The 24,463-nt window shown below is 47.1% G+C and overlaps 1 protein-coding gene and 1 long non-coding RNA gene across 3 annotated transcripts; one reads left to right on the top strand and one right to left on the bottom strand.

The window, feature by feature from the left end:
• Window positions 1–472: 472 nt before the first annotated feature.
• LOC137220719 (uncharacterized) lies at window positions 473–5,447 on the bottom strand. Its single transcript, XR_010941761.1, has 3 exons — window positions 4,754–5,447; window positions 2,821–3,072; window positions 473–1,394 (listed from the first exon to the last, which is right to left on the bottom strand). It is a non-coding gene; the product is annotated as an uncharacterized lncRNA (long non-coding RNA).
• A 1,010-nt stretch (window positions 5,448–6,457) lies between these two features.
• On the top strand, window positions 6,458–19,755 carry ENC1 (ectodermal-neural cortex 1). 2 transcript variants are annotated; one of them, XM_067730992.1, is made up of 3 exons: window positions 6,458–6,881; window positions 11,128–12,942; window positions 16,907–19,755. In XM_067730992.1, exon 2 carries the CDS (start codon window positions 11,141–11,143, stop codon window positions 12,908–12,910), a length of 1,770 nt encoding a protein of 589 aa, XP_067587093.1. In that variant the 5' UTR covers window positions 6,458–6,881; window positions 11,128–11,140; the 3' UTR covers window positions 12,911–12,942; window positions 16,907–19,755. The 2 variants fall into 2 exon arrangements, with proteins under 2 accessions (XP_067587093.1, XP_067587092.1); XM_067730991.1 differs by having other exon boundaries at window positions 16,902–19,755.
• The last annotated feature ends 4,708 nt before the right edge of the window (window positions 19,756–24,463 follow it).

The raw sequence follows: 24,463 nt of genomic DNA, 5'->3' as shown, positions 1-24,463 counted from the left end.
GTTCAGATGCCCCTGGGCTGTGAAAGGCCACACCCCGCAGAGACCTGGTATGATTCTGACAGATATGAGTAAGCTTTTACCCAGTGCCCTCTACCAGCTCTTCAGGGCAGGAAAAAGCAGGGACCTGTATTTCACGTATGCTCTGTTTTGGCCTGCTGCCTTCCAAATACAGCTAGCTGCTTTTTAAAAATGTGCTTTCCTAAATACTTTTCCCTTTCAGCAGCTTAGTTTTTAAGGTAATGGAGAATTAAGAATTGTTTCTCCAGGGCTTCCCTGGTGGCGCAGTGGTTGGGAGTCCGCCTGCCGATGCAGGGGACATGGATTCGTGCCCCGGTCCGGGAAGATCCCACATGCCGTGGAGCAGCTAGGCCCGTGAGCCATGGCCGCTGAGCCTGCGCGTCCGGAGCCTGTGCTCCGCAACGGGAGAGGCCGCAACAGCGAGAGGCCCACGTACCACAAAAAAAAAAAAAAAAAAAATTGTTTCTCCAGCATCAACTGAAGAACGATGGTCCCAGGACAAAAAGAAGACAGTGTCTGTAAGAGGTGGAAGGAAGCAAAGGTGATTCCCGTGAATATGAGCTTTCACTGCACAAGCTCGGTTTGAGAGAAGCAGAGCCTCAGATAAACACTCCAAAAGAGTATGTAAATTCATTCAAGACCAGAAGTGTCCTTTAATCCAGTGCTATTGGGCAGATTGTGGAAACAGCAACTTTAATAAGGATTCAAGTCACTTTTATTTAGGAGAGTTCCTAGGAAATAGCTATGGGGTTGCAGGAATATCATTCTCCTTAAAGAGTCTACCGCAATCATAAAAGGAGCCATTATATAGCACTTACCACTAGCTGGGCTCTGTTCTACACGCTTTCCATATGCTTGTTAAGGAGCCTTGCTAGTGAATGTCAAAGCAGGAATTCCAGCTTGGTTCTAGAGTCTCTGTCCTTAACCACTTAACTGCTAAAAATAAAATACTATGTGGATACAGAAAGACTAGAATTTATTTATTTATTTGTTTTTTAAAGGAACATTTATTTATTTATTTATTGGCTGCATTGGGTCTTCGTTGCTGCGTGCGGTCTTTCTCTAGTTGTGGCGAGCGGGGGCTACCCTTCGTTGTGGTGCGCTGGCTTCTCATTGTGGTGGCTTCTCTTGTTGTGAAGCATGGGCTCTAGGTGCGCGGGCTTCAGTAGTTGTGGCACGTGGGCTCCAGTAGTTGTGGCACGTGGGCTCAGTAGTTGTGGCTCAGGGGCTGTAGAGTGCAGGCTCAGTAGTTGTGGTACACGGGCTTAGTTGCTCTGTGGCATGTGGGATCTTCCCGGGCCAGGGATCAAACCCTTGTCCCCTGCGTTGGCAGGCGGATTCTTAACCACTGTGCCACCAGAGAAGTCCCAGAAAGACTAGAATTTAAATGCTAGGTGTCATTATCTCTAAGTGGTAGGTTTATGGTTAATTTTTTCTTTTACTTTTCTGTTTTTTTCCAACCTTCTATCATGCAGTGCTTTTGTGATCAGAGAGAAAATAATAAATGCAGTTTTAAAAGCCTGACCCTAAAATATATAACCAGCCACAGGCTGTGAAGATCAGTGTTTTGAAGGGTCCTGCAATAGAAATAGCAGAAGCATCCTAAATGGTTTGATTTACTAATGACTGGACCTTAGCGAGGAATACCAAGGAAAAGTGCCTCAAATGTGACCCTCTGCAGTCCTGTAAGCAGCCAATAAACTATCTACCACTTGCAATGTCACTTGGGGGTGTGGAAAGTGACAGAGTCTCAAAGGAAGAATGAATTCCCCAGCTCTAACCCCAAATAAAGGAGCTCAGCCCGATGGTAGCGCTCAGCACTGAAAGGACACAAATACACTGTCACAGAAAACTTTCCATTAAACATCATTATACAAAAGTCCCCTGTATTCCTATATATCAGCAATGAGCAGTTGGAATTGGAAATTAAAAAGTCACACTATAATCCAACTTAATTCACAAAATACACATAAAGTGGTAGCACATATAATGGATTTAGGAAGCAACTAAAATTTTAAAATATGACCATGCCGGGCTTCCCTGGTGGTGCAGTGGTTGAGAGTCCGCCTGCCGATGCAGGGGACACAGGTTCGTGCCCCGGTCCGGGAAGATCCCACGTGCCACGGAGCGGCTGGGCCCATGAGCCATGGCTGCTGGGCCTACACGTCCGGAGCCTGTGCTCCACAACGGGAGAGGCCACAGCAGTGAGAGGCCCGCGTACCGCAAAAAAAAAAAAAAAAAAAAAAAAATGACCATGCCAATTTGGATACAATTCTAAGAATACTCTCAAAGTTTATCATGACATGTTTAACACAAATACAGTTAAAAAGACATAAATGCAGCAGGTGGTAAACCAAAATTTAGACAACTACCAGTTTAGACCTCTTGTTTGTGCCCAGAGAGACAAATTACTGACTTAGACAATGCTGATGACTTCTTGTATTGATTACCTTACTTTTTTCTTATCCTTGTCTTTTTAATAAACAGCCAGAGTAAAAAAAAAAAAAAAAAATCTCTCTCTTTTTGAAAGAGGATTGCTGGCGGAACGGAGGCCTCGTTTTCCTAGGTTTGTATCTCTGTGTTAGGGTGAAGGGTCAAAGCTGGCATTGCACTGAGCGCCTCAGAATCTCCTTGGAGAATGAAGGCCCCTGGGGGTGCTGGCAGCAGAAGGCACACAGCTCTCTGCCCTCCTCAGAACTGCCTCTGAGGAGCACGACCGTGGCCGTGGCCCCCTTCCTGGGCAGCCTGCATTCAGCAACTGGTAATGCAGCAGCCCTCTAACGCCTGGCCTTCTCGCCTTACCTGAGGACAACTCTGCGGGGTCATTTCCGCTCTTGAGCTCCACCTGGGGTCGGCCAAGGCCTTGACTGAGGGCGCACGCCAGCTCAACTTCTTCCCCTGCCCATTCTGCTTCCCTCCCTTTCCTTCCACAGGTGTTGCGCCCAAGATGTAAGCACGCATGCGCGCGTGTGCGCCACGGCGGGCTGGGGGGCGGGGTGGAAGGTGAGGCGTGTCGTCCCTGGCTGGGTATCCACTTGCAGCACGAACTTGACACTAGGGGAGGAAGAGCACAAGTCTTTGTCAGGCTGTTAGGCTCTCGGCCACACTGACGACAGGCCACAGTCTTGAGGCCCATTTCGCAAGTCACAGGAGGAAGGAAAGCTGAGCCGTCTTCGTCACACATTCAGGAAGATGAGCAAAGAACAAACAGGGACACTTTGGGAAGACTGGCAGGGAATGTGTCTGAAATGCGGGTGGGGCTTCGGGTGCGGGGAACCACAGGAGGCAGGATGGCAGCTGCTTAGCCACTGTTTGGTCTAATCCCCTGAGCTGTCCTGTCCCTGGTACTATGGTCACACGGTGTTAATTAAATCATTCTCATTAATTCAGACAGAGTGTAAATTAGGATGGAATGAAGATAAATTACGTTTGAAGGCAGCTAATACATTTAACCCCATGCTGTTTATTTTTCAGCCTAACAAAATAACATCGTTAAGGGAGATAACAAGGCCAAAGCCTTGGGCACAGCTTCTTAATAGCATTAAAAACAAGACCTTGGTTTGGTGTCACAAGGCAGAGGCGCAGACCAGCTCCCAGGGGCCCAGGGGACCGGCCTAACATCTTGAGGGAGGTGGTGGCCATTGTACAACAGGGATGTCTGTAGTGTTTCCCAAGATGTTTATGACTCATATCTACAACGTCTATCATCATCCATTTTGATCACAAGTCTGTCTAGAGTTCTTCCTGTACAGATACAAGACTTGCTCACCTTTTCTTCCTGTAAGTGAAGTGATAAGAATTAGGTTTGGCTGAGAGATGCCGGAGGAATAACAGTTTTAGTTGCTGTGATTGTAATATGCTAACTTGCAAATCACTTTCAGCTGTGGAATAAACATTAGACACTGCCCATAGGCCTGAAAACTTTTCATATATCGGTTCAAGCAAACCAGCGTACGGTTTGCAGCAGGTCATTTGTCTTCCAGTTTTCATAACCCATATAATAAGTAATTTCTTTTCCCTTCGTCCATGTTGCTTATCTCCCTAAGGCAGATGAAGCAAATGTATGTGGTCACTGAATACTTTCAAGATTTTCCAGGCCACAACTTTTTTTTCCTTCTCTTTTCTTGAAGCGTAGAAAGGTGGCAACGTTAGGTAGAACAGACACAGGAAATTAGCATCGGTGGATGATGACACAATGGCCAGACGAGTTCACTCTTAGCCCTGCCTGCTTAGCAAAGCTATTTGCAAAGACATGTAAACTTTGTTCTCCCCCCGGCCCCTCGGTTAAGGACACTGCAGTTTCCGGGTGGTAAAGATGCAACCAAAATAGATGGCCTGTTCCTAGCTCAGTGGCTTTCTGTGGCAAAATCCCCAGCCAACCAGCTGAACTGAGGACATGTTTTATTCCTAGGCAGGGTCATCTAGGTACAGTTCCCAGCAGATTTGTTAGGTAATTTAAGTAAGAAGGAAATACTTCTTAATGAGAAAAAAATGTTAATCTCTTAATTTAAACAGAGCACCCCACCCCACCCCAGTCCCACTCCCCGCGGAAGACATTAACATTTGGTCCTCAGAACCAACCTGCTTGTTTTTGACCCACAACTCAGACAGACAAAGCGCTCGGAGGAGGTGCCTTTGGGGGCTGCACTGATCACCTTACCCCCACTCCTTGCCGAAGGCTACAGAAGCATGTTTTTTCAAAGACATATGTGCAATAGCTTCACGTTTCCCTCACCCGGCTTTTCAGCACCTATCTCTGACGTCTACGGTGTTTCTATCCGTCTGGTCTTCGCTGATTTTATCCACATCTTTAGGAACCGGGTCGGCTCGCGGCGCTCCCCCTGTCTTTACCTCGCAGCAGGCAGACCCCTGCACGTGGGTCTGACCGGGAATTGATCTGGCCTCTCCGGCTTTGTGAAGCAGTCTCGAGCCGAGACTCTGCATAATACGTTAAAATACGAAGCAGATTTGTAAAGGCTCGTGGTGAGGCTGACGAGTTAATGCTAACAAAGGACTTCAGAGGGCACTGTCTTTCTTTGTTTGCAAGGAGCGAAATTTCTCAGCGCGAATACCAGAAGAGACCGCGTGTAAAGGAAAGTGGGATTAAAGGACCGACAGAGCCTTGGTTTCGGCAGTCTCTGGGCTCTGGGCGCGCCAGGCAGAGCCTCTTCTGCCTGTTAAACCATTTCAGCATCTAATATTTAAAAGAAAGCTGGGAGGTGGAGTGGGGAGAGAAAACTCCGTCGTGGGTCCCCACTCCAGCTATAAGGCTGGGCCACTGCAAGTAGCTGTGCGCCCTCTAGCTGGACAATTCACATCTCCCTGGGCCTCAGTTTCCTAACCTGTAAAACGAGGGAGCTGGATCGGTAATCTCTACAGTTCCTTCATATACTTTATTCCAAATACCCAATAAAAAGAAAAACAGGCATTTCAGCTCCCAGTGGAAAGACAAGCCCTTGGTACAAAGATCAAAAGTGGGCTTCATAAATAGTGATCACCGTTCGAGATTAGTTTTCTAATCGCCTTCCCTTCTCGTGGCACAAGGGCGCTTCAAACGTGTGTGTGCTGAACCATTTCTTTGCTGAACTCCTAACTAACACGACCCGGCGATAAAAGACAGGAAAGGGCCCAGACTGAGAGGGCGATTGACGCTTTATCGCTACGAAGAGGCGGCGGCTGGGCAGCTCCTAGGAGCGGGTCGCTTTGAATAAAGCGGCGGCGGCGATTGGCTGCAAAGCACGTGGTGCACGCCTCGCCGGAGAGCGCCGGGTTGCTGCTGCTGCCCCGGGCGGCGTGGGGCAGAGTCCAGTCGCGGGTGCAGCACCCGCCGGGGGTGGGGAGGGAGGACTGAGGGGGCGGGAAGCGCCAGGGGCTAAAGTCTTTCTGGTCCGCTGCCACCGAGAAACCCTACGGCCCGGCTTTGCCCAACCTGCGGTGTCCCCGGAGTGCCCAAACCTCGCCACCGTCCTCCCTCCAGATATCCCACCCGGCGCGTGCCGCGGACACCCGGCTCGCCCCTCGCCTTCCTGTCCTGAGCATCAGGCGGGCTCCTGCAGCTCGGAGCGCACAGCGAGGGGCTGCGCTCCCCGGCCGAGGATCCCTCAGCACCCGGCTGGGCTAGAGACGCAGACACACCGACGCAGGAAAACTTGTTTTATTCGCGATCCCCGAGGGTTGCAGCTGCTCTTGGCTGAGATTCCGCGTGCGCTTTGTCTCTCTCCACTCGCCACAGCCCCCTCCCCCGCTTCCTCTCACGACTAACTCCCTCGACACACTCTCCTCCGACTCTTGTCCTCCTTCCCTTCCTCCTCCTCCTTCTTCTCCGCTGGCCGCATTCACGCGCTTCCTCCCTCCCTCCCCTGGTGTCACTTTTTGCCTACGCGCCCTCTCCCCTCCCTCCCCTCCCCTCCCTCCCCGCCGCTCCGCTTATAGCCGGGCGCTGGGCGGCCGGGCGCAGAGTGCTCGGGAAGCCGGAGAGGAGGCGGCAAGGCGGTGGCGCTGCAGAGGCCGAGTCGAGACGCCAGGCGGCTGCCGGCGCGCCAGGCGCTTTCCAGCTCCCTCCCGCGAGGGTACAGCCCGCCTCCTTCAGCGGCGCCTGCAGCCGGGAGCTCGCTCTCGCCTCCGGAGCTCACTCCGGGAGCTGCTCCGCGGGTGGCGGGCGCAGAGTCCGCGACGTGGGGATCGTGAGGCCGCGGCGATCCGCCCGCGGTAACCAGACCGCGAGCCAGTGTTACATGCGCGCTCCCTTCGCCCGGTCAGTCGCTGTTGCTTCCTGGGGCTGAGACGTCCGCTCCGTCCCCTCCCTACCCGGTGACCGAGGCAAGAACCCAGCCGGTCGTGCACTGTGGCTGGTCGCCACTGTTGTAAGTCTCCCCTACCGCCGCGGACCTGTTGCGGGCGCCGCCGGGTTTCAGGGGCTGCCTGGCCTGCGGGGTGTGATCGCGAGGGGTGTGTGTGCGCCCCGGAGCCTGGAGCTCCGACTTAGGCGGCGGTGGGGAGCTGTTCTCGGGGCGGAGACCTGGTGTCCACCACTGCCCTCCCACAGCAAGAAGAGCCGGGCATTGCTGGAGGGGGCTCCTCTCGGTGGCGCGCCGCCCGGGCGAGCTGCTGGAGAGCTAGGAGCTGAGCCGGAATACGATCAATCCCCTCCGCACCTCCTCCCCCCTCCCCCCTCCTCCCCCCCAGCGGAAAGAGCATTGTCGAGCGCGCGGGATTGTTGGTCCACGTTGCACCCTACCCGGCACGGTGAGCAATAGGGCCACGCGCAGACACCCCTAGTGAGGGCACGTTCACTGCGGCCAGATGTCTGTAGGGAATGAATGAAAACTGGTTTCTGAAAAATTAGTTTTTTCTCATGGAAGTATTTAGTCTTACCATGCTTAGTTTCGAAGGATAGGAATTGGTGGGCAGGGTGGAGATGAACCGTTGAACTTGGCGTGTGTGTGGTGTCGCCCTCACAGGCATGGCCAGAGTGTTAAAAAGTGTTACAGGTGTTATAGAGGACTGTATAGTAAAATGCTTTTCTTGTTAACAATCTCTTTATAATGTTCCGTTATCAATAATATGAATGTCCGAGAAAATCTGCCTAGTTTCTCCTTTGATTGCATTGAGATCAGGTTTAAAACCCAAAGAAATGTGACACGCCGCTAAGTATTGGAGGCCCAGAGCCTGGTTAAAGAGCATTAAGTGAACTGAAGTTACTGTAGCTAGAATCCCTTTTGATGTTCACTGGTAATAGCAGCCCTTTTCCCCTTCTTTGTAGAGGCAGGTTAAGTATATATGTGTGTTTTTTTGCTACTTAACTTGGCATGCAAATATTATTTCTCTGGGGACTTAATAAAATGCCAGAAGGATGATTCATTTCATGTTGAAGGTGTGTTTAGTGGCTGTATACGTGGTTTCTGCTGACGTTCTCACATTTGCATAATTTTAAACTAGAAGGCAAGTCGTTTCCCTTGGGTCTTCAAGTTTACCTTTTATTTTAATCAAATATTGCTGCAAGATTGTTGGATTTTGACTGACACACTTCTCCATCTGGGTGGCATCCAAGGTGACAGGCTAGGCGCTTTCTGCTGGCTTTATGAACCTACCTGGGAAATACAGGAGCATAAACACAGGATGCAAAGAGATGCAGATCCTATATCCCAAGGTCTTCTAAACTGTTTTGTTAAGCGTAAGCCTGGCTGTGAGTGTTGTTTTACACTGCTTAGGGAAACGCCTTCCGGGCCGGGTGGGTGTAATTCCAGCTCAGTCTGCAGGCACTTTGGTGCTTATGTACCTTGTGCAGTCTCATTCTTCCGTCAGAGCTGCATTCACTGTTAGCCAGAAAGAAGGCAACTTTTTTAAAAAAAATTAATTAATTAATTTTTGGCTTCGTTGGGTCTTCATTGCTGTGCGCAGGCTTTCTCTGGTTGCTGCGAGCGGGGGCTACTCTTCGTTGCGATGCGGGGGCTTCTCATTGCGGTGGCTTCTCTTGTTGCGGAGCATGGGCTCTAGGCGCATGGGCTTCAGTAGTTGTGGCTCATGGGCTCTAGAGCGCAGGTTCAGTAGTTGTGGAGCACAGGCTTAGTTGCTCCGTGGCATGTGGGATCTTCCCGGACCAGGGCTTGAACCCCTGTCCCCTGCATTGGCAGGTGGATTCTTAACCACTGCACCACCAGGGAAGCCCTTTTTTTGTTTTTTTTTAATTGAAGTATAGTTGGTTTACAATGCTGTTAGTTTCAGGTGTACAGCAAAGTGATTCATTATATATATATTATATATATAATATATATATGCTTTTTTAGATTCTTTTCCATTATAGGTTATTACAAGACATTGAGTATATTTCCCTGTGCTATACAGTAGATCTTTGTTGGTTATCTATTTTATATATAGTAGTGTGTATATTTCAATCCCAAACTCCTAATTTATCCCTCCTCCCCCTTTCCCCTTTGGTGACCATACGTTTGTTTTGTCTGTGAGTCTATTTCTGTTTTGTAAATAAGTTCATTTGTATCTTTTTTTAAGTTCCACATATAAGCAATATCATATGATATTTGTCTTTCCCTGTCTGACTTACTTTGTATGATAATCTCTAGGTCCATCCACAGGAGGCAGCTTTTGAGGTTGCTTTGGAAGCATTAGCTTAAAAAAAAAAAGCATAGCTACTCGTTTAGAATTCTTGCACCTTTCTGTATAAGGCATAGGAATATTTATACCATCTTTTGAGGTTTAGGCTTAAAATCTTTCTCAAAGAATTTCAGCTTGAATGTACTAATGCAAATGATGACTACAGCAGTAGAACAGCAGGGATGCTAATACTGTTTTAACACTTTGGAGAACCTAGTGTATTCACATAGGGTCCTGTCACTTGCTCTTAGGAGCATTGGGCATTGGGTAAAATGGACTAGACCATAGAGGCTTAGCTTGAGGGTTGCGGTGATGCTTGCCTTCTCACCATGTGTCAAAGCCCAAGTCACTGTGGAGACTGATGGGTGCTTCGTAAAGGCTTCTTAACACCAGAGCCCTAGGACTCTGTTGTTTATTTTCTTCCACTAAGTCACGTTTACTCACAGTGAAAAGTTACATGCCCCAAATGAAAGAAAACAAGTTGCAACTCCTAATAGTATGAGGCCTGTGTGTCAAAGGCAAGTTAGGTACCTGCCTCTGTTGTTTTCTGCGCCTGCCTTGCCTCCGCTGCTCAGGTTGAAGGAAACAAGCAGGTCTTGGGTTTCAGCTCTGCCCTAAGGACTGGCTGTTCCGTGTTTGGAACAGATACTGTAACCACGCAGTTTACCCTCCTGGGATAAACAGTTTCCCTAGGAATCCTTTGACAGGCAGGTTCTTGAAGCTATTATTTCTTTGAAGTAACAGAAGGGTAGGGTGAGAAAGGAAAAAGATGGTTCAGTTTTTGAAGACAGGTGATAGGCATGTCCTGTATCTTTAGCCTACAGTTTGATTACTGAGGAAAGCCAAAGAGAGCATTCGGTTCTGCTATAATTTCCGTTTAGATACTGAGGAAAACACTCGTCAGCAAATAAATTCTAGAGTGGCCCTAAATTAACAATGGCAGGCAATACACATACACACACACGTGTGTGTTTTGATTTAGATAAAGCGACATTTGCATTTTGGACTCCCTAGATGCAGGTGCCAGCGTTTGCAGGTACACAAGAATGGTCCTGGTGATGCCCTGTTTAATCAAGAGAGATGGGTGGATACATCCTTTGTTCTTGCAACTGGTTTTCTAAGATTTGATTTAAAGCAGGGAGAACAGAACAACAGAACTCCTGACTTTGCTACTCAAAATATTCTTCCCTTTCTGTGCCCGAATCGCCACTTTGGAAGCTGTCCGGAGCAGGAAAGGGGAGTGGTGACTGTGGCCAGAATCTATCCTGTTTCCACGATAGCTTGCTGATCAGTATGTGGTTGTGTTTATATTGGGGCTCTTTCAGGATGCTGTAGTGGTAGAGGTGTCTGGTTACAAATTATCTGTAATGATAAATAAAGGTTTGGTCATTTTAGAAGTTGGCCTAAGCCTGTGGTTTTAATGTTACATTTCCCATTTACTGCACTTACTTTGGTAAGACACTGGGTCTTACCAAAGGAATTCTTAATGGAATTAATTAGTAGGTATTTGTTTTACACATGGCTTTATGATGCTTGCATAGGGCATTAAAGCCTGTGCCCATCCCGGCGTTACAAGAGCTGGAGGCCTGGCATTTCAGGTGGCCAGCAGTGAATCAGCTGGACCAGGGCAGGGAGCTGTGAGAATGAGACCTTGCTCCTCTTGGCTTTTGCTGACTTACATTTTCAAGGACTTCAATATCCTGCAAGTTGGCAATCAGGTTTTCCAAGATGAACCTGCTCTTAAGCAGTGCTTGTTTGTTTTTTTTTAAACAGTGTATAGTTTAAATAGCTCAACAGTATTACAATAAGTGTCTTTCCTTATAGGTAGGTAGCCGTCTCTGACTTTGTATAGGCCTGACTGTCCAATATTCAGAACAGCAGGGTGGCAGGGCCAACAGCAAAGTGTTCTGTTTCCTCTGTCCAAAACAATTGCTGGTTTGGTTCGGCCGTTCTGAACACTGAGAGCATCAGGTTCAATAGTTGTGTTTTGTTTTTCAGGAGTGGAAACAAAATGTCCGTCAGCGTGCACGAGAACCGCAAGTCCAGGGCCAGCAGTGGCTCCATTAACATCTATCTGTTCCACAAGTCTTCCTACGCGGACAGTGTCCTCACTCACCTGAACCTGTTACGCCAGCAGCGTCTCTTCACCGACGTCCTTCTTCATGCCGGAAATAGGACCTTCCCGTGTCACCGGGCAGTGCTGGCCGCGTGCAGCCGCTACTTTGAAGCCATGTTCAGCGGCGGCCTGAAGGAGAGCCAGGACAGCGAAGTCAACTTCGACAACTCCATCCACCCGGAAGTCTTGGAGCTGCTCCTCGACTACGCTTACTCCTCCCGGGTCATCATCAATGAAGAAAACGCGGAATCGCTCCTGGAAGCTGGCGACATGCTGGAGTTTCAAGACATCCGGGATGCCTGCGCTGAGTTCCTAGAAAAGAACCTGCACCCCACCAACTGCCTGGGCATGCTGCTGCTGTCCGACGCGCACCAGTGCACCAAGCTGTACGAGCTCTCCTGGAGGATGTGTCTCAGCAATTTCCAGACCATCAGGAAGAATGAAGATTTCCTCCAGCTGCCTCAGGACATGGTAGTGCAGCTCCTGTCCAGTGAAGAGCTGGAGACGGAAGACGAAAGACTTGTGTACGAGTCTGCAATTAACTGGATCAGCTACGACCTGAAGAAGCGCTACTGCTATCTCCCGGAGCTGTTGCAGACGGTGAGGCTGGCTCTGCTGCCGGCCATCTATCTCATGGAGAATGTGGCCATGGAGGAGCTCATCACTAAGCAGAGGAAGAGCAAGGAGATCGTGGAAGAGGCCATCAGGTGCAAGCTGAAAATCCTGCAGAACGACGGCGTGGTGACCAGCCTCTGTGCCCGGCCCCGGAAAACCGGCCATGCCCTCTTCCTCTTGGGAGGACAGACTTTCATGTGTGACAAGCTGTATCTGGTCGACCAGAAGGCCAAAGAGATCATTCCCAAGGCCGACATCCCCAGCCCGAGAAAAGAGTTCAGTGCCTGTGCAATTGGCTGCAAAGTATACATTACTGGGGGGCGAGGGTCTGAGAATGGAGTCTCGAAAGATGTCTGGGTTTATGATACCCTGCATGAGGAGTGGTCCAAGGCGGCCCCCATGCTGGTGGCCAGGTTTGGCCATGGCTCTGCTGAACTGAAGCACTGCCTGTACGTGGTCGGGGGGCACACTGCCGCCACTGGCTGCCTCCCGGCCTCCCCCTCAGTCTCTCTAAAGCAAGTAGAACATTATGACCCCACAACCAACAAATGGACCATGGTGGCCCCTCTCCGAGAAGGGGTCAGCAATGCCGCAGTGGTGAGTGCCAAGCTCAAGCTGTTTGCTTTCGGAGGTACCAGCGTCAGTCATGACAAGCTCCCCAAGGTTCAGTGTTACGATCAGTGCGAAAACAGGTGGACGGTCCCGGCCACCTGTCCCCAACCCTGGCGTTACACGGCGGCAGCTGTGCTGGGTAACCAGATTTTTATTATGGGGGGAGATACCGAGTTCTCCGCCTGCTCTGCTTATAAATTCAATAGCGAGACTTACCAGTGGACCAAGGTGGGAGACGTGACAGCAAAGCGGATGAGCTGCCACGCTGTGGCCTCCGGAAACAAACTCTACGTGGTTGGAGGGTACTTTGGCATTCAGCGATGCAAAACTCTGGACTGCTACGATCCAACGTTGGACGCGTGGAACAGCATAACCACGGTCCCGTATTCGCTGATCCCTACTGCGTTCGTCAGCACCTGGAAACATCTGCCCTCTTAAACACAATGCATCCTAAAGAGAGTGAGCGTAAGGTAAGAGCCAGTTTAGCTGTAAGTATCCGTATAGTTGAGCTAGCTGTGTGAGCCCGTACATGAGTGAAACAGGCTCCATATAGCACATCTTATAGAGGTTCTACATGAAGTACAAATAAGAGCACTCATACCCCGGAACTTAAACACTTGTGTTGACCACAGCTGCAACCCAACATAAGGCAGTGCTTCTCAGCCTTTATTGGGCCTCAGAGTCTCCCAAAGAGCTTTTTGAAACCTGCCCACTCCAGAGGCTGGGTTTCATTAGGTCTGGGTGGGACCCAGGCATTAGCATTTTTAGAAAGTTCTTCAGTGATTCTAATTACGGCCAGGTTGGGAACCTTGTCTCCCGAGCCCTCCCTGTGTGCCGGCAGCTGGGCTGTGTGTTTCCCATGGATCATTTCATTTGGTCCCTACAACAACCCTGTGGGATGTTATTATGAGAGCACTTCGTAGATGAAAACACCTGATGTGCACAGGGGTTAAGTAAGTTGCTCAAGGTCATAGGGCTTAGCAGGCGGAAGGGTTGGTCAAGACATCAACCCAGGCAGTCTGGCTCTAGAACGTAAGCACTTGAGGTCGCGCCGAATGGCTACTTAATAAACTTCACATTGTTATCACCCCAGGAAATAATTGTAGATTTTTAAATTTAACTTCCTCAAACCCTTTTTAGAATGAAGTGGGGTTTAAAAAATTGAATGCTGAAAATTATTCCCATTGTATTCTGTCCAGAATTATTCATTAGCTTATTTTAAAGGTTTTTCCTTCTACCCCCCCCCCCCCACAGATAGCCCCCTTTAAGGCATTTATTAACTTTTGAGAAGTCTAGATCTGTCCTTATAAAGGTTGCACCTGCATTGTATAAGCTTGTCTGATGTATGGACACACGGAGCCATCTAAACTGCCCTTCCTGCAGCTTTTCAGAGTTAATCAGTCAAGCTGAGCCCATTGTCAGGGCGAACAAAAGTTGTGTTTCTGTGTCATATATCTGGGTACATAATGGTTGTCTTGTGTACTTAAGAGTATATAATACTCTTGGCTCAAATAATTAATAGGCCTACACAGTTCAGGGTTCGGGAAGCTAATGGCCGCTTTGCTGCTGTTAAAATAAAGCATTCTCAGGATTGGCCCCGGAATCACTTAAGCGTATCTAAGTGTAGCACAGAACACGTGGATTGATTTGTTTTGGTGACTAATGGGCTCATTACTAATAATAAGAGAATAAAATTTAAAAATCTGCTTTGGAGGAACTGCTGGGAAAATGAACTCCTTCCTTGGAAAGGTTTGGTTCTGTGTTCCCTAGTATGTTTCACACCTTTGAAGGGGACCTTCTAGCAAAGAGGGGTTTGGACTCATTTGTCTTTTCTTTCCTCATCTCTTACAGCTCATTTAGAAACACCAGTAAAACTGGCCTCCCTTTCACATGTAATCGTTCTGTTTCTTTCATTGCTTCAGTTATCTCCTCCAGCCCATTACAGTTAGTACAGTTCTTAGTAATGTAATGTTTTCCTGGACTGAAACTCCTTCAAAGGAGCAGGAACTGTCAGAACCGTCCTCTGGGGAGCAAATGGGGCTACAAACTGGTTTTTGCAGCCTTGCTGGCATCTCAATAATCCTGAATAAACAAATACTCTGAAAGGGGTTATTTCATTTGCGATATGAATGCATTACTCAACTCTAAAGAAGGTTTAAAGGACCTTCTAGGCAAAAGCGTCAATTAACAGTGCACTAAATTGGGTGTTAGTCCAAAACTGACTATATTTGCATAGGAGAGCCTTAAAAATTGCCAGTGATGGTGGCGGTACATCCAAAGGGTAACTGGCTGGCATCCTTGGAAGTGGCTGGCATCCTATATGTCATATAGGTAGAAAAGAGAGAGACCACATGTACATTCTGTTTCTAGCTGTGGAGTCTGGACCTCTCTGCACTTCAGAGATCTCCTTTGTCAAATGAGTGATTCGAATTGTGCTTTCCTTGAGATCTGTCCCAGTTCAGACTTGGGTGAATTGGTAAATGAGGAAAAAGAAAAGAAAGGCGTGAAAATACCTAGCCAGTGCCTGGTACATATTAAGTGTTCAATACTCGTATTAGTTTTCTTTCCTCCCTTCAATTTAGACCTTAGCTCGCAGTGGAATTAGCTTTGTGTGTCATGCGAAAATGAGGTTTCTTTGACTATTATCAGCTTGTTATCTTTATACTTCATTTTTGGTACCTCCTCTCTCAGCCCAGAGTGAGTATGTTGGCAAACACTCGAATTCACCCTCTCCTGGGTATTTGAACCTAATCACACATGTCCGGTCCCTGGGAAATGGAACAAATAAAGTGTTCGGTTATATTCGAAACAACATCCCCTCTGCCCTTGGTGCTCTTAGCCAGAGAGTCAAGCACAGAATAAGGAAATTCGACAGGGCCAGGTTCGCCTTTTTAAAGGGTGGCGTGGAGCTGATCAAAGCCACTGTTGGAGTTTCCGACGGAGAGAATGTTGGTTTAAATTTCTAAAGTTTACTACACACAAGATAGCGTTAAAACACTTGAGCCGGATGCAGTGACTTAAAAGAGGTGCCGTGTAGGTATCAGTCCTGAGCTGCGGACGCTTCCGGGACCTGGCTTCGCCCTCCACATGTAGGTGCTACCCGAATTAATACAGTGTTAACAAAAGGTTTCCCTAGGTCTAAAAGCTTATCCACCAAGGAGATTTTAACTCTCTCCAGCTGCTCCCAGCTGCCGGGAAGGGACAAAGAGGAAATTACTTCTGATTTTGCTCCATTTTCATGGTGCTGTGTGGCCCCCAACTTGACGGCGCTTGGATTTTGGTTTGCTTTGTTCCCGGCCCCCCTTTTTAGTGGTGGTTTTGTTTGGGGGTTTTTTGTTTTTCTGTTTGAGTGTGCAACATCTTGACATTTCATATTATCACAAGATACGTTCTTTAGGCCTAACGTTGCTGTAGAGGTTTCAAGGAGGTGAGGGTGGGCGATGACACCCGTAGTCTAAGGAATGTCTTGAAAGTTTGAATCCCCATTACGAAACTGCCAAAAGAAACAACTAATGAAATGGATCAGACTTCCGGACACACAGGAGCAAGAAGTCAGTGCAAGGGATGAGCGCCCCTCCTGAATTCCCTCTGTCTGTACTTCGAGTTTCAGCACTGGGGCTGCAGACTCTTATGCTAGGGCTGGAAATGGGCTCCAAGAACAGACAGGGTGAGCATTTGAAAGACAAAAGCCCTCTGCAAAGTCTCCTTCTGTAAAATTAGACTTAACTAAACGGGAAGGATGGGCGGTGTGGGAAACAGCAGCTCCCATGAAATGTGCAGGCTTCGTGGTTATGGCACCTTGAATTTATATTCACGTTTGATGGTGGTTGATTCTGTAGCTAATAACACTGCATACCACAGCCCGAGTCTCCTAAGTGTGGACTGATGAACTTGGAGAATAAACTCCAGCCCTGGGCTGGTGAGGCCTGGTATGCTGTCATGTGAAAGAAAGCGAGACTGATTTCTGCCGTAATGAATAGCAGAGATGCATTTAAATAAGAGGATTAATATGTCTGCCTTCTATATGGTGAATAAATTTAATTTGGAATCCTTTATGGTAAATGGGCCCAAGGCGGGCGGGGGGGGGGTGCGGGGAGGGGATTGGCCAAGGAATCTCTTGTGACCCTCTGGTGATCACTTTACCGTGGCTTTGTTTAACTGTGGAGAGGAATTATGAATGTCGGAAGCAGAAGAAGGCAACTCGTAACAGCACCTAGATGTATAGGTTTGAACTTTAAACGTATATATGTTTAGGAAAGAAGCAAAGATCTTTCTTCGGATACCACGGTTTTTGTTGGGCCATCTGCATGCATGAATGCACCTACCGAATGTGTCATTAAGACCTTTGGAAGCCATATTGACCTCTGTCCCAAGTTTAATTTTTTTTTTCAGATTTTGAGACTAACAAAACATTTTCCTTTTCCTCTAGTTTAGCTGACTCCATCCCTCAATGAGACAAGATGGGATCTCTACTTTGGAGAGGCCAAGTTGAATGAAGAGAAAGAAAAGAAAAAGGAAAAGAAGTTGCTACAATCCAATCCACCACACCTTGTAAATGCTTCTAACTGGACTTGAAGGAAGGGGGGAGGGGGAGGGGTGGGGTTTTCAGTGCAAGAGGCACATGGTTTAAATATGAATGAACGAACCTGTGATCTAGTCCTTGTCTTGTAATTGTGGATTAATGTCAGCATTAATCAGCCCCTCAAAGGGAGAGAAAAGCCGGCCCTTTTCCCTTGCTGTACCATATTCAGCATTTGATTTCCATGGGTTCCACCATTTATGTGTAAAATTTGAAATGGTTGTCACCTCTCTCTGAGGAGCAAGCTTGAAGCCTCCACACCAGCTGCTGTTGGAGATTGAAAGCCCGACTGGGGGGCCTGGAGGGACGCTTGCTGGGCTGGCTGCAGAGTGAGGACCAGTGGACTCCACGATAATCTCCGAGGGGCTGTGCTCCCCAGGAACGTTTCTGAACAATGGGGACATTGTTGTAGCTGTTTGGTAGATGTTCTTTTCTATTTATAAGTGACTTTAAACTTTCCCTTGGCTGGTAAGAAATTTGTTGTAGATTTAGCTATTTATTGTTTGAGGCCTGCATGCTGAAACAATGCTTACAGTTGTCTTCACGTGTATGGACGCGTGTGAATGGTTGTACGTTTTGCACGATTTTGTGGCTGTTATGATGTGCTCTGCTGCACAAAAGTGAAAACTTTGGAGTTACAATTAGGAATATAACTGGAGGGTGGGTTGGGAAGGGTGGGGGGTGGGATTTTGTAAATGTCAAGACAGGGAAGGATTACAAGACAGAAACTTAAGTTACATCCTAGAGGTAGAGAAAGCATGAAGGTCATTTTTCTCAGACTCATCAACTTTGACTGGGGTTTTGTGGGCTGTGGTCCTGCCAATGGCTCCTGGGGCAAGAGAAGGCTTCTTTCTGCCCTTCTCCTTCCTGTCCGATTCACTCGCTTCAATCTCAGCTACTGAAATTTGGAAAGGACCAAATCGCTTGGCAGTTGTTTTGTTGTTGTTGTTGTTGTTTTTCTCCTCTGTGTAATATCCTGAAATCCTGGAAAATGCTATGGACTAGTTCTGTATATAGGGCACAGGCAAAGGCATTGTCCAAAGTTTATTTATTTATCTATTTATTACCCTATGAGAATGCTTGGCCATAACCACAGTTAACAGGAGAAAACGAAACACTCACCGATGGAAATTAATTCACTCACCAGATTTACTTGACCTGGATGGGTCCTTCTCTCTTCCTGCTGTAGGGCTTAGCAAGTGCTAAAAGTTCTCCAAGGCAATATTCACATGGGTACAATGTATACTTTAGTGCTCCCTCTTAGGTAAGTCTCTAAAAGAACTCTTTGGTGCACAAAAGTGACACATATGGCCCCCAAACACCAAAGAATTGTAAGCAGTGGCCCTTGCTGAGAGGCTTTCTGGGAGAGTTGGGAATCAGTTGTGAATACGTTCTTTGCTAGTTCAAGTGCTTGTTTCCTAAACACGTGCCGTGATAGTTATTAGTGGTAGACTCATAGGTGCTTCCTCACAGGTGTCCGGGGAAGCTCAGCATTTGCAATTCGCACTGCTTTCGTTGCTGTTTCTCTCATTACCGTATTTTAGAAAATAGGGTTTAAGACCAATAACCTTTGACATCGTGTGTTTGCATCGTCTAATGACAGATGAATCCTTCACATTTCTCTCCACCTGAATATATTAGACTAATTGTACATGTCTGTTCGTGCCGTGAATAAATGGGTTATAGTTGGACCAAAATAAATGAACGGTTGGAATCAAAGGGTCTCAATACTTTGCGGTAGTCAGCTCCTCACTGCTAGATGTGTTCTAATCCAGCGGTCCCCAACCTTTTTGGCACCAGGGACCAGTTTCGTGGAAGACAATATTTCCACGGACGGGGGTGGGAGGCGTGGGGAGCGGTTCAGGAGGTAATGCGAGCAGTGGGGAGCGGCGGGGAGCCGCAGATGAAGCTTCACTCACTTGCCCTCCACTCACCTTCTGCTGTGCGGCCCGGTTCCTAATGGGCCTAGGACCAATACCAGTCCACGGCCCGGGGGTTGGGGACCCCTGTTCTATACAATGCAAACGTCTGATTGTACCCTGGCAGTATATTGTAGCAGTTACAGCTCCGTAGTTTATGATGCAAATCTGCCAACATGTGGGTGTCACTGCGTGGCTTTTGAAAGCAGGGTGAATTTTTTGCAGTTGTTTCAAAGTTGTGGTCTGTCCTTGAATTCTCTATTAATTGCTGTGTGTGAGCCAGAGGGAGCTGTGGTCAGGGTGGGCCCCCAGCCTGCAGGGAACTTTCTGGACTCCCCGCTCTTTGAATCGATGGAGGCATTTGGGCTCACTACTTGACCATTCTCACCCTGTGAAACGTCCTACACTTTGAAGCAAATACAATTCACAGCACAGTGCACACAAAAACCTTGGCATAAGACAGAGAAGGTTCTTCTTATTCTGTGGACTGGTTGCTGTGGAAACGGATAACAAAGGGCAGCCTTCCACTTCTGGTATAATTGTGTAGCCCCCTTTTCTCTGGGCTTGACACCTGTCTGAATAAGAATGATTAGAGCTGAATAATATCCCTCTCTTGACTATTGAATATGTGGTTCACATACAAAACTGTATAAGTTGAAGAAGTAAAGTGTTCGTGTTCATATGTACTTGTTTGCTACTACATTTTTGAGGTTTTGTAAAACTGTTATTTTTTTTTCACAATGTGAAACTGAAGGTCAAATAAATTATTAGAGATTTTCTCTTCATCGTGAATATGGGTCTTTATTTGAATACAGCATAATTTTAGGCACTGAAAACTTGTGCTTTTTCTAGTTTAATCCAAAAGAGGATCATTTCAAATTTTTTTGGATGTCTTCTATTTCACCATTTAGTTACGTCCATTTATGAAAGCAATTTTGCACATTAAATAATTTAAATTTTTGACCTTTTAGAATATTTAAGCGAACCAAAACTACCTCAGTTAGGGTTATTGATAGCTTAGAATATAAAGTCACGTACTATGCAATGATGAGACAGCATACTTAGTATATAGAAGGAATTTAGTTTCTATACTCATCGTGTGGGATATATTTTGTTAGGAAAGCTGTGAGAGAAGGGGCTGTAGTTCAGTCCTCTTTTCATCTGACATGACCTTAGAATCATTTCAAGTGAGTGGAAATACGTGCATATTATTTCTCTGAAATGGCACAGAAAACCACAAGTTTAACCCCTCTGGTAATACTTAGCTTCTTCCAAGTGGAAAGCCGCCATCCCAGCTGGCTCATTGTAAAGCCAGAGGAAGCCTCCTGCTTTCACCTCATGACGGCTTCGTGTCACAATGAGATGCTCCTTTATCACTTAGGGTGGACCCCTTGTTGTTTTAATGGGCAGAGCAACATTGGGCATAAGCTTTTTCGGAGAGAACATAAATACTACCTAATTAGAAATCTAGGAGATCTCACAAGTAGGCAGAATACAATTACCGCCCTTGGACTTGGATCAAGATGCCAGAGCAGATGCCTCAGGTTTTACAGAAGCATCATTCAGTCCTGTGCTGGGTGAGGCTGGTCTAGAGCCAAGCTTTGAGAATAAATGACTCTGACAAGAGTCCTCAGACACCTTGGTGCACGGTGCTGACGACCCATGGAAACCCTGTTGGTGACACCATATATGACACCAGTCCTCAGAAGGGTTGAGAATAATTCACGTAGAGATGTTTGGGAACCGACTCTTCATTCTCGGGAGTTTTTTTTCTTTATCATCTCAGTTGGGATGTGTAGACAGATTAAAAGAAGATACTTCAAATTCCTAATTTTCAGTTGTTTGGAAATTTCAGTTCATTCAGAGGTTCACGTCACGCCAAGCAGCGGCTGTATTCGTTTGGATTGCCTTCAGCTGCATGTAATAGAAACCTGGCCATGGTGGTTTAACCACAGTGGTGAAACCCTTTGGAGGCCGGCAGTCCACGGCTGGGACAGTATCCCTACAAGGCCATCAGGGGTCTGCAGCTCTTCTTTCTGCCTTGGCATCCTGGGCACGGGCCTTTAGTCCTCACGCTTACAGGATGGCAGCTGTACCTCATGGCATTCCATGTGCTTTCTAGGCAGCAAAGATGGGGACAAAGGGGGAAGAAGTATGTGTCAGATGGAACTTCCTTTTTCTTGGGACAGTAATAGTTTTCCCAAAAGACCCACCTAGGAGACTTACACTTATCTCTCATTGGCCAGAATTGGGTCTCACGAACTTCCGAAGAAGTAAGGGAGCCTGATAAGAGAAGTACTTTTATGGAGGCATGATGCTGCCTCACACAAAAGGTGATTTTTGTTGGCAAGGGTGAAAGGGAGCACAGACGTTGGCTAGGCAGTTAGTTGCTGCCTAGGGTCTGTCACAGTGGATAATCCAAGGGTCAGCTTAAACAATAGCCCCGGTGATTGAGTGATTACGATGTGCTGGGACTGCACTAAGGACATGTGTCCTTCATCTCTTTTAATTCTCACAAAAAATGCAGATAAGTACAGAGAGGTTTCTTAACATCTGTAAGCCTCAGCTCCTTCCTCTATAAAATAAGGATGATTAATATTCTCTAATAGAAACATTTAATAATATACATTTAAGCACCAAGCCCAGTGCCTAGCACATAGTAGTTTCTCACTAATTTTCAGCTGTCATTTTTAGACATGCTAAACATCCAATAACTCAAAATCTGAGTGCTTATTCTGTGTGAGGAATTGTGTTAAAAGTTTGTATGTCCATCGCCTTAATTGATCCTTACAGCAATCCAATGAGAACAAGCACTATTTTTTTTTTTGGCCACACTGTGTGGGATATTAATTCCCCCACCAGGGGTCGAACCCATGCCCCCTGCAGTGGGAGCACGGAGTCTTAACCACTGGACTTCCAGGGAGGTCTTGAGAACAGGCACAATTATTACCCCCATTTGGTAGATTAAGAAACAGGTTTGGGGCTTCCCTGGTGGCGCAGTGGTTGAGAGTCCGCCTGCCGATGCAGGGGACGCGGGTTCGTGCCCCGGTCCGGGAAGATCCCACATGCTGCAGAGCGGCTGGGCCCATGAGCCATGGCCGCTGAGGCTGCGCGTCCGGAGCCTGTGCTCCACAACGGGAGAGGCCACAACAGTGAGAGGCCCGTGTACCGCAAAAAAAAAAAAAAAAAGAAACAGGTTTGGAGAGATTAACTTGCCCAAGGGAGTGGTGAAGCCTGGATTTCAAGGCACACTCTCTGACCTGTCCAGGAATGTGGAGAACGGTGATTCATGGGGCTGAGCCTGACTGTGGGAAACCCAGGGCTGCCCATGTCCGTTGTGTCTGGGAAGACTTGACTTTGTGACACGGGCCGAGAAGGTTGCAGCTGGTGAGTCCCGCCCCTGGACACCAGGACTAAAGAAGCACAGGGAAAGAATCTGCCCTCCAACTGACAGTGTTCCTTGACAACAGGCTTCTAAGATTCTGATTGAGGAGAATTTTAAAATAAATGGGGGCCCTGGGTGGTTGTTATACTTGATAATTCATTAAGCTGTACACTTCGGCTCAGTGTACTTTTTTGTTCATACAATGTTTATTGCCTGAGAGATTGAACATACAAATGGACAATGGCCAGAGCATAATAAAAATAGAACTCTGACCCACAATCTGCAGCAACCGGCGCAGGAAACCAACCCCATTATCTGCGGTAACCAGCCCAGGATGTCAGCCTGCAATCTGCAAATCAGATTTGCCGAAAGTCAGATTACTATCTCTAGCAACTGGTCCCGGAAGCCAAACAATAACCGTGTTAACGATTGGCCCCAAACAGCCAGGACTTGATTAATAACTTCCAGCTTCCTTAATTTTTGTTACTGCTTCCAACTTGGGACCAACCAGAAAAAAATCAGATATGCCCCCCTAACTATCACATAGGGTACCTACTTCTAGTTAGCCTGCTTCCAGCTTCCCTAGGCCACCAGCCTTCAATCAGGGCATATCTGAAACCTTCCCTTTTTTCCACTTACACAGCTTTCCCACTTCTGAGCCTGCCTTTGAGTCTCTGGCAAAACCAAGTGACAGTGGCTGACTCCCCTGCTATAGCAAGCTCTAAATAAATATAGCCTTTGCCTGTTCTCATTTGGTCGGTTTTTGTTTATTTTGACAGGCAAATGTTTGTTCAATAAAAAAATTAAATATTTCAACAAAAAGGTTCATAAGAATGAGGTGGGAACGAACATTTTGGGTTCTGGGCAAGCTGGGCTTTCAAAGGGATGTTATCTTCATCCTGAATGTCAGAGTAAGATGAAATGTACACAATACATATAGTATGAGAAAAATGGATTTTGAGTTAATGGGGTTGAGATTAGGGCATCTGGTTTGCCAAACGGAGAGCCGTGGCTTTGTTTGGGAATATTTTGAATAAAGTGAGAACACTAAAGTGAGTTTTATAGTTGTATTCATGGTGCACATGAATGTATGGATAAATGCAAAAACTTAGCAGTTAATTCCTGGTCTTGCCTGTCACAAATCTTAAGTGCTTTGCCTGTCTGACGCATACTTAGACAAGCCATCTGTCCTGTATTTGAGTTTAATCATAGACAATGAATTTTAAAGCTCTGTTATTTGTCCGACCTTGGACCGCTAAGTGCAAGACCTAACTTTCAGAGGGAAAAAAAAGTGTACATTAAGGCATGACTAGGAATTAAAAGCAATTTGACTAAGTAAATTACAAATCTACCATAATCTCATCCAGCTCTGCTTACAACCCAGCTTGCTTTGTGAATCCGGGGAAAACCAAATGAGACAAAGTTTCTATCTTTCTCTCTCTGGTCCTGTTTCCTTGGCAACCATAATCTTTATCTGCACAAAGATGGGGGACTGCATCGAGGAAAGGCAGTTGGAGGTGCAGCCCAGTCTCTCACTAATCCTTTTCTTCGGTTATCAGATGATTTGTCTTGTTACGAAAAGTGATTTTACACCCAGTTTTTAGATGCTGCTGGGAGCGTTTATTGGACATCCTAGAAGGGCTGAGGGTACTTGCTAATATTGTAGCTACAAAGAAGATGAAATCAGTAGACACAAATTGGGCACCTGTAAAGTGAAGGACTAAAATGTCTCTCTCTGAGGATCTAACTAATCTAGGCGCGAACTCTAAATTGCAAACACCGGTGTCCCATCAGATATCTCCACGCATTCTGGCCCAGGCGTTGCTGCCACGAGAACCATTTTGAGAGAACAGATCTAGGAATTGTACTCGCATGTGTCTGCTCTGAAGGGAAGGAAGGGAGAAAGAGGAAGAAGCAGAAGAAACCCCGGGGAGACGTGTCTGGTGGGTGGTGGTCCACCTCACGTCCCTTTCTGGTACCTCCTGAGAGTGTAGCTATTCAAGAGGTGGAGGGGGTCAATCAGCACCCTTTCTCAAAACGGAAATACCTCAGCTCCATTGGGGGGCTGTTAGTCATTCCTCCCTTCCTGTGAATCAGGCCACTCTGAG

This window comes from Pseudorca crassidens, chromosome 3 (genome assembly GCF_039906515.1).
Source record: "Pseudorca crassidens isolate mPseCra1 chromosome 3, mPseCra1.hap1, whole genome shotgun sequence".
NCBI lineage: Eukaryota > Metazoa > Chordata > Mammalia > Artiodactyla > Delphinidae > Pseudorca > Pseudorca crassidens.
Note: the sequence above shows the minus strand (reverse complement) of the source record. Positions and strands in the feature narration are given on the sequence as shown.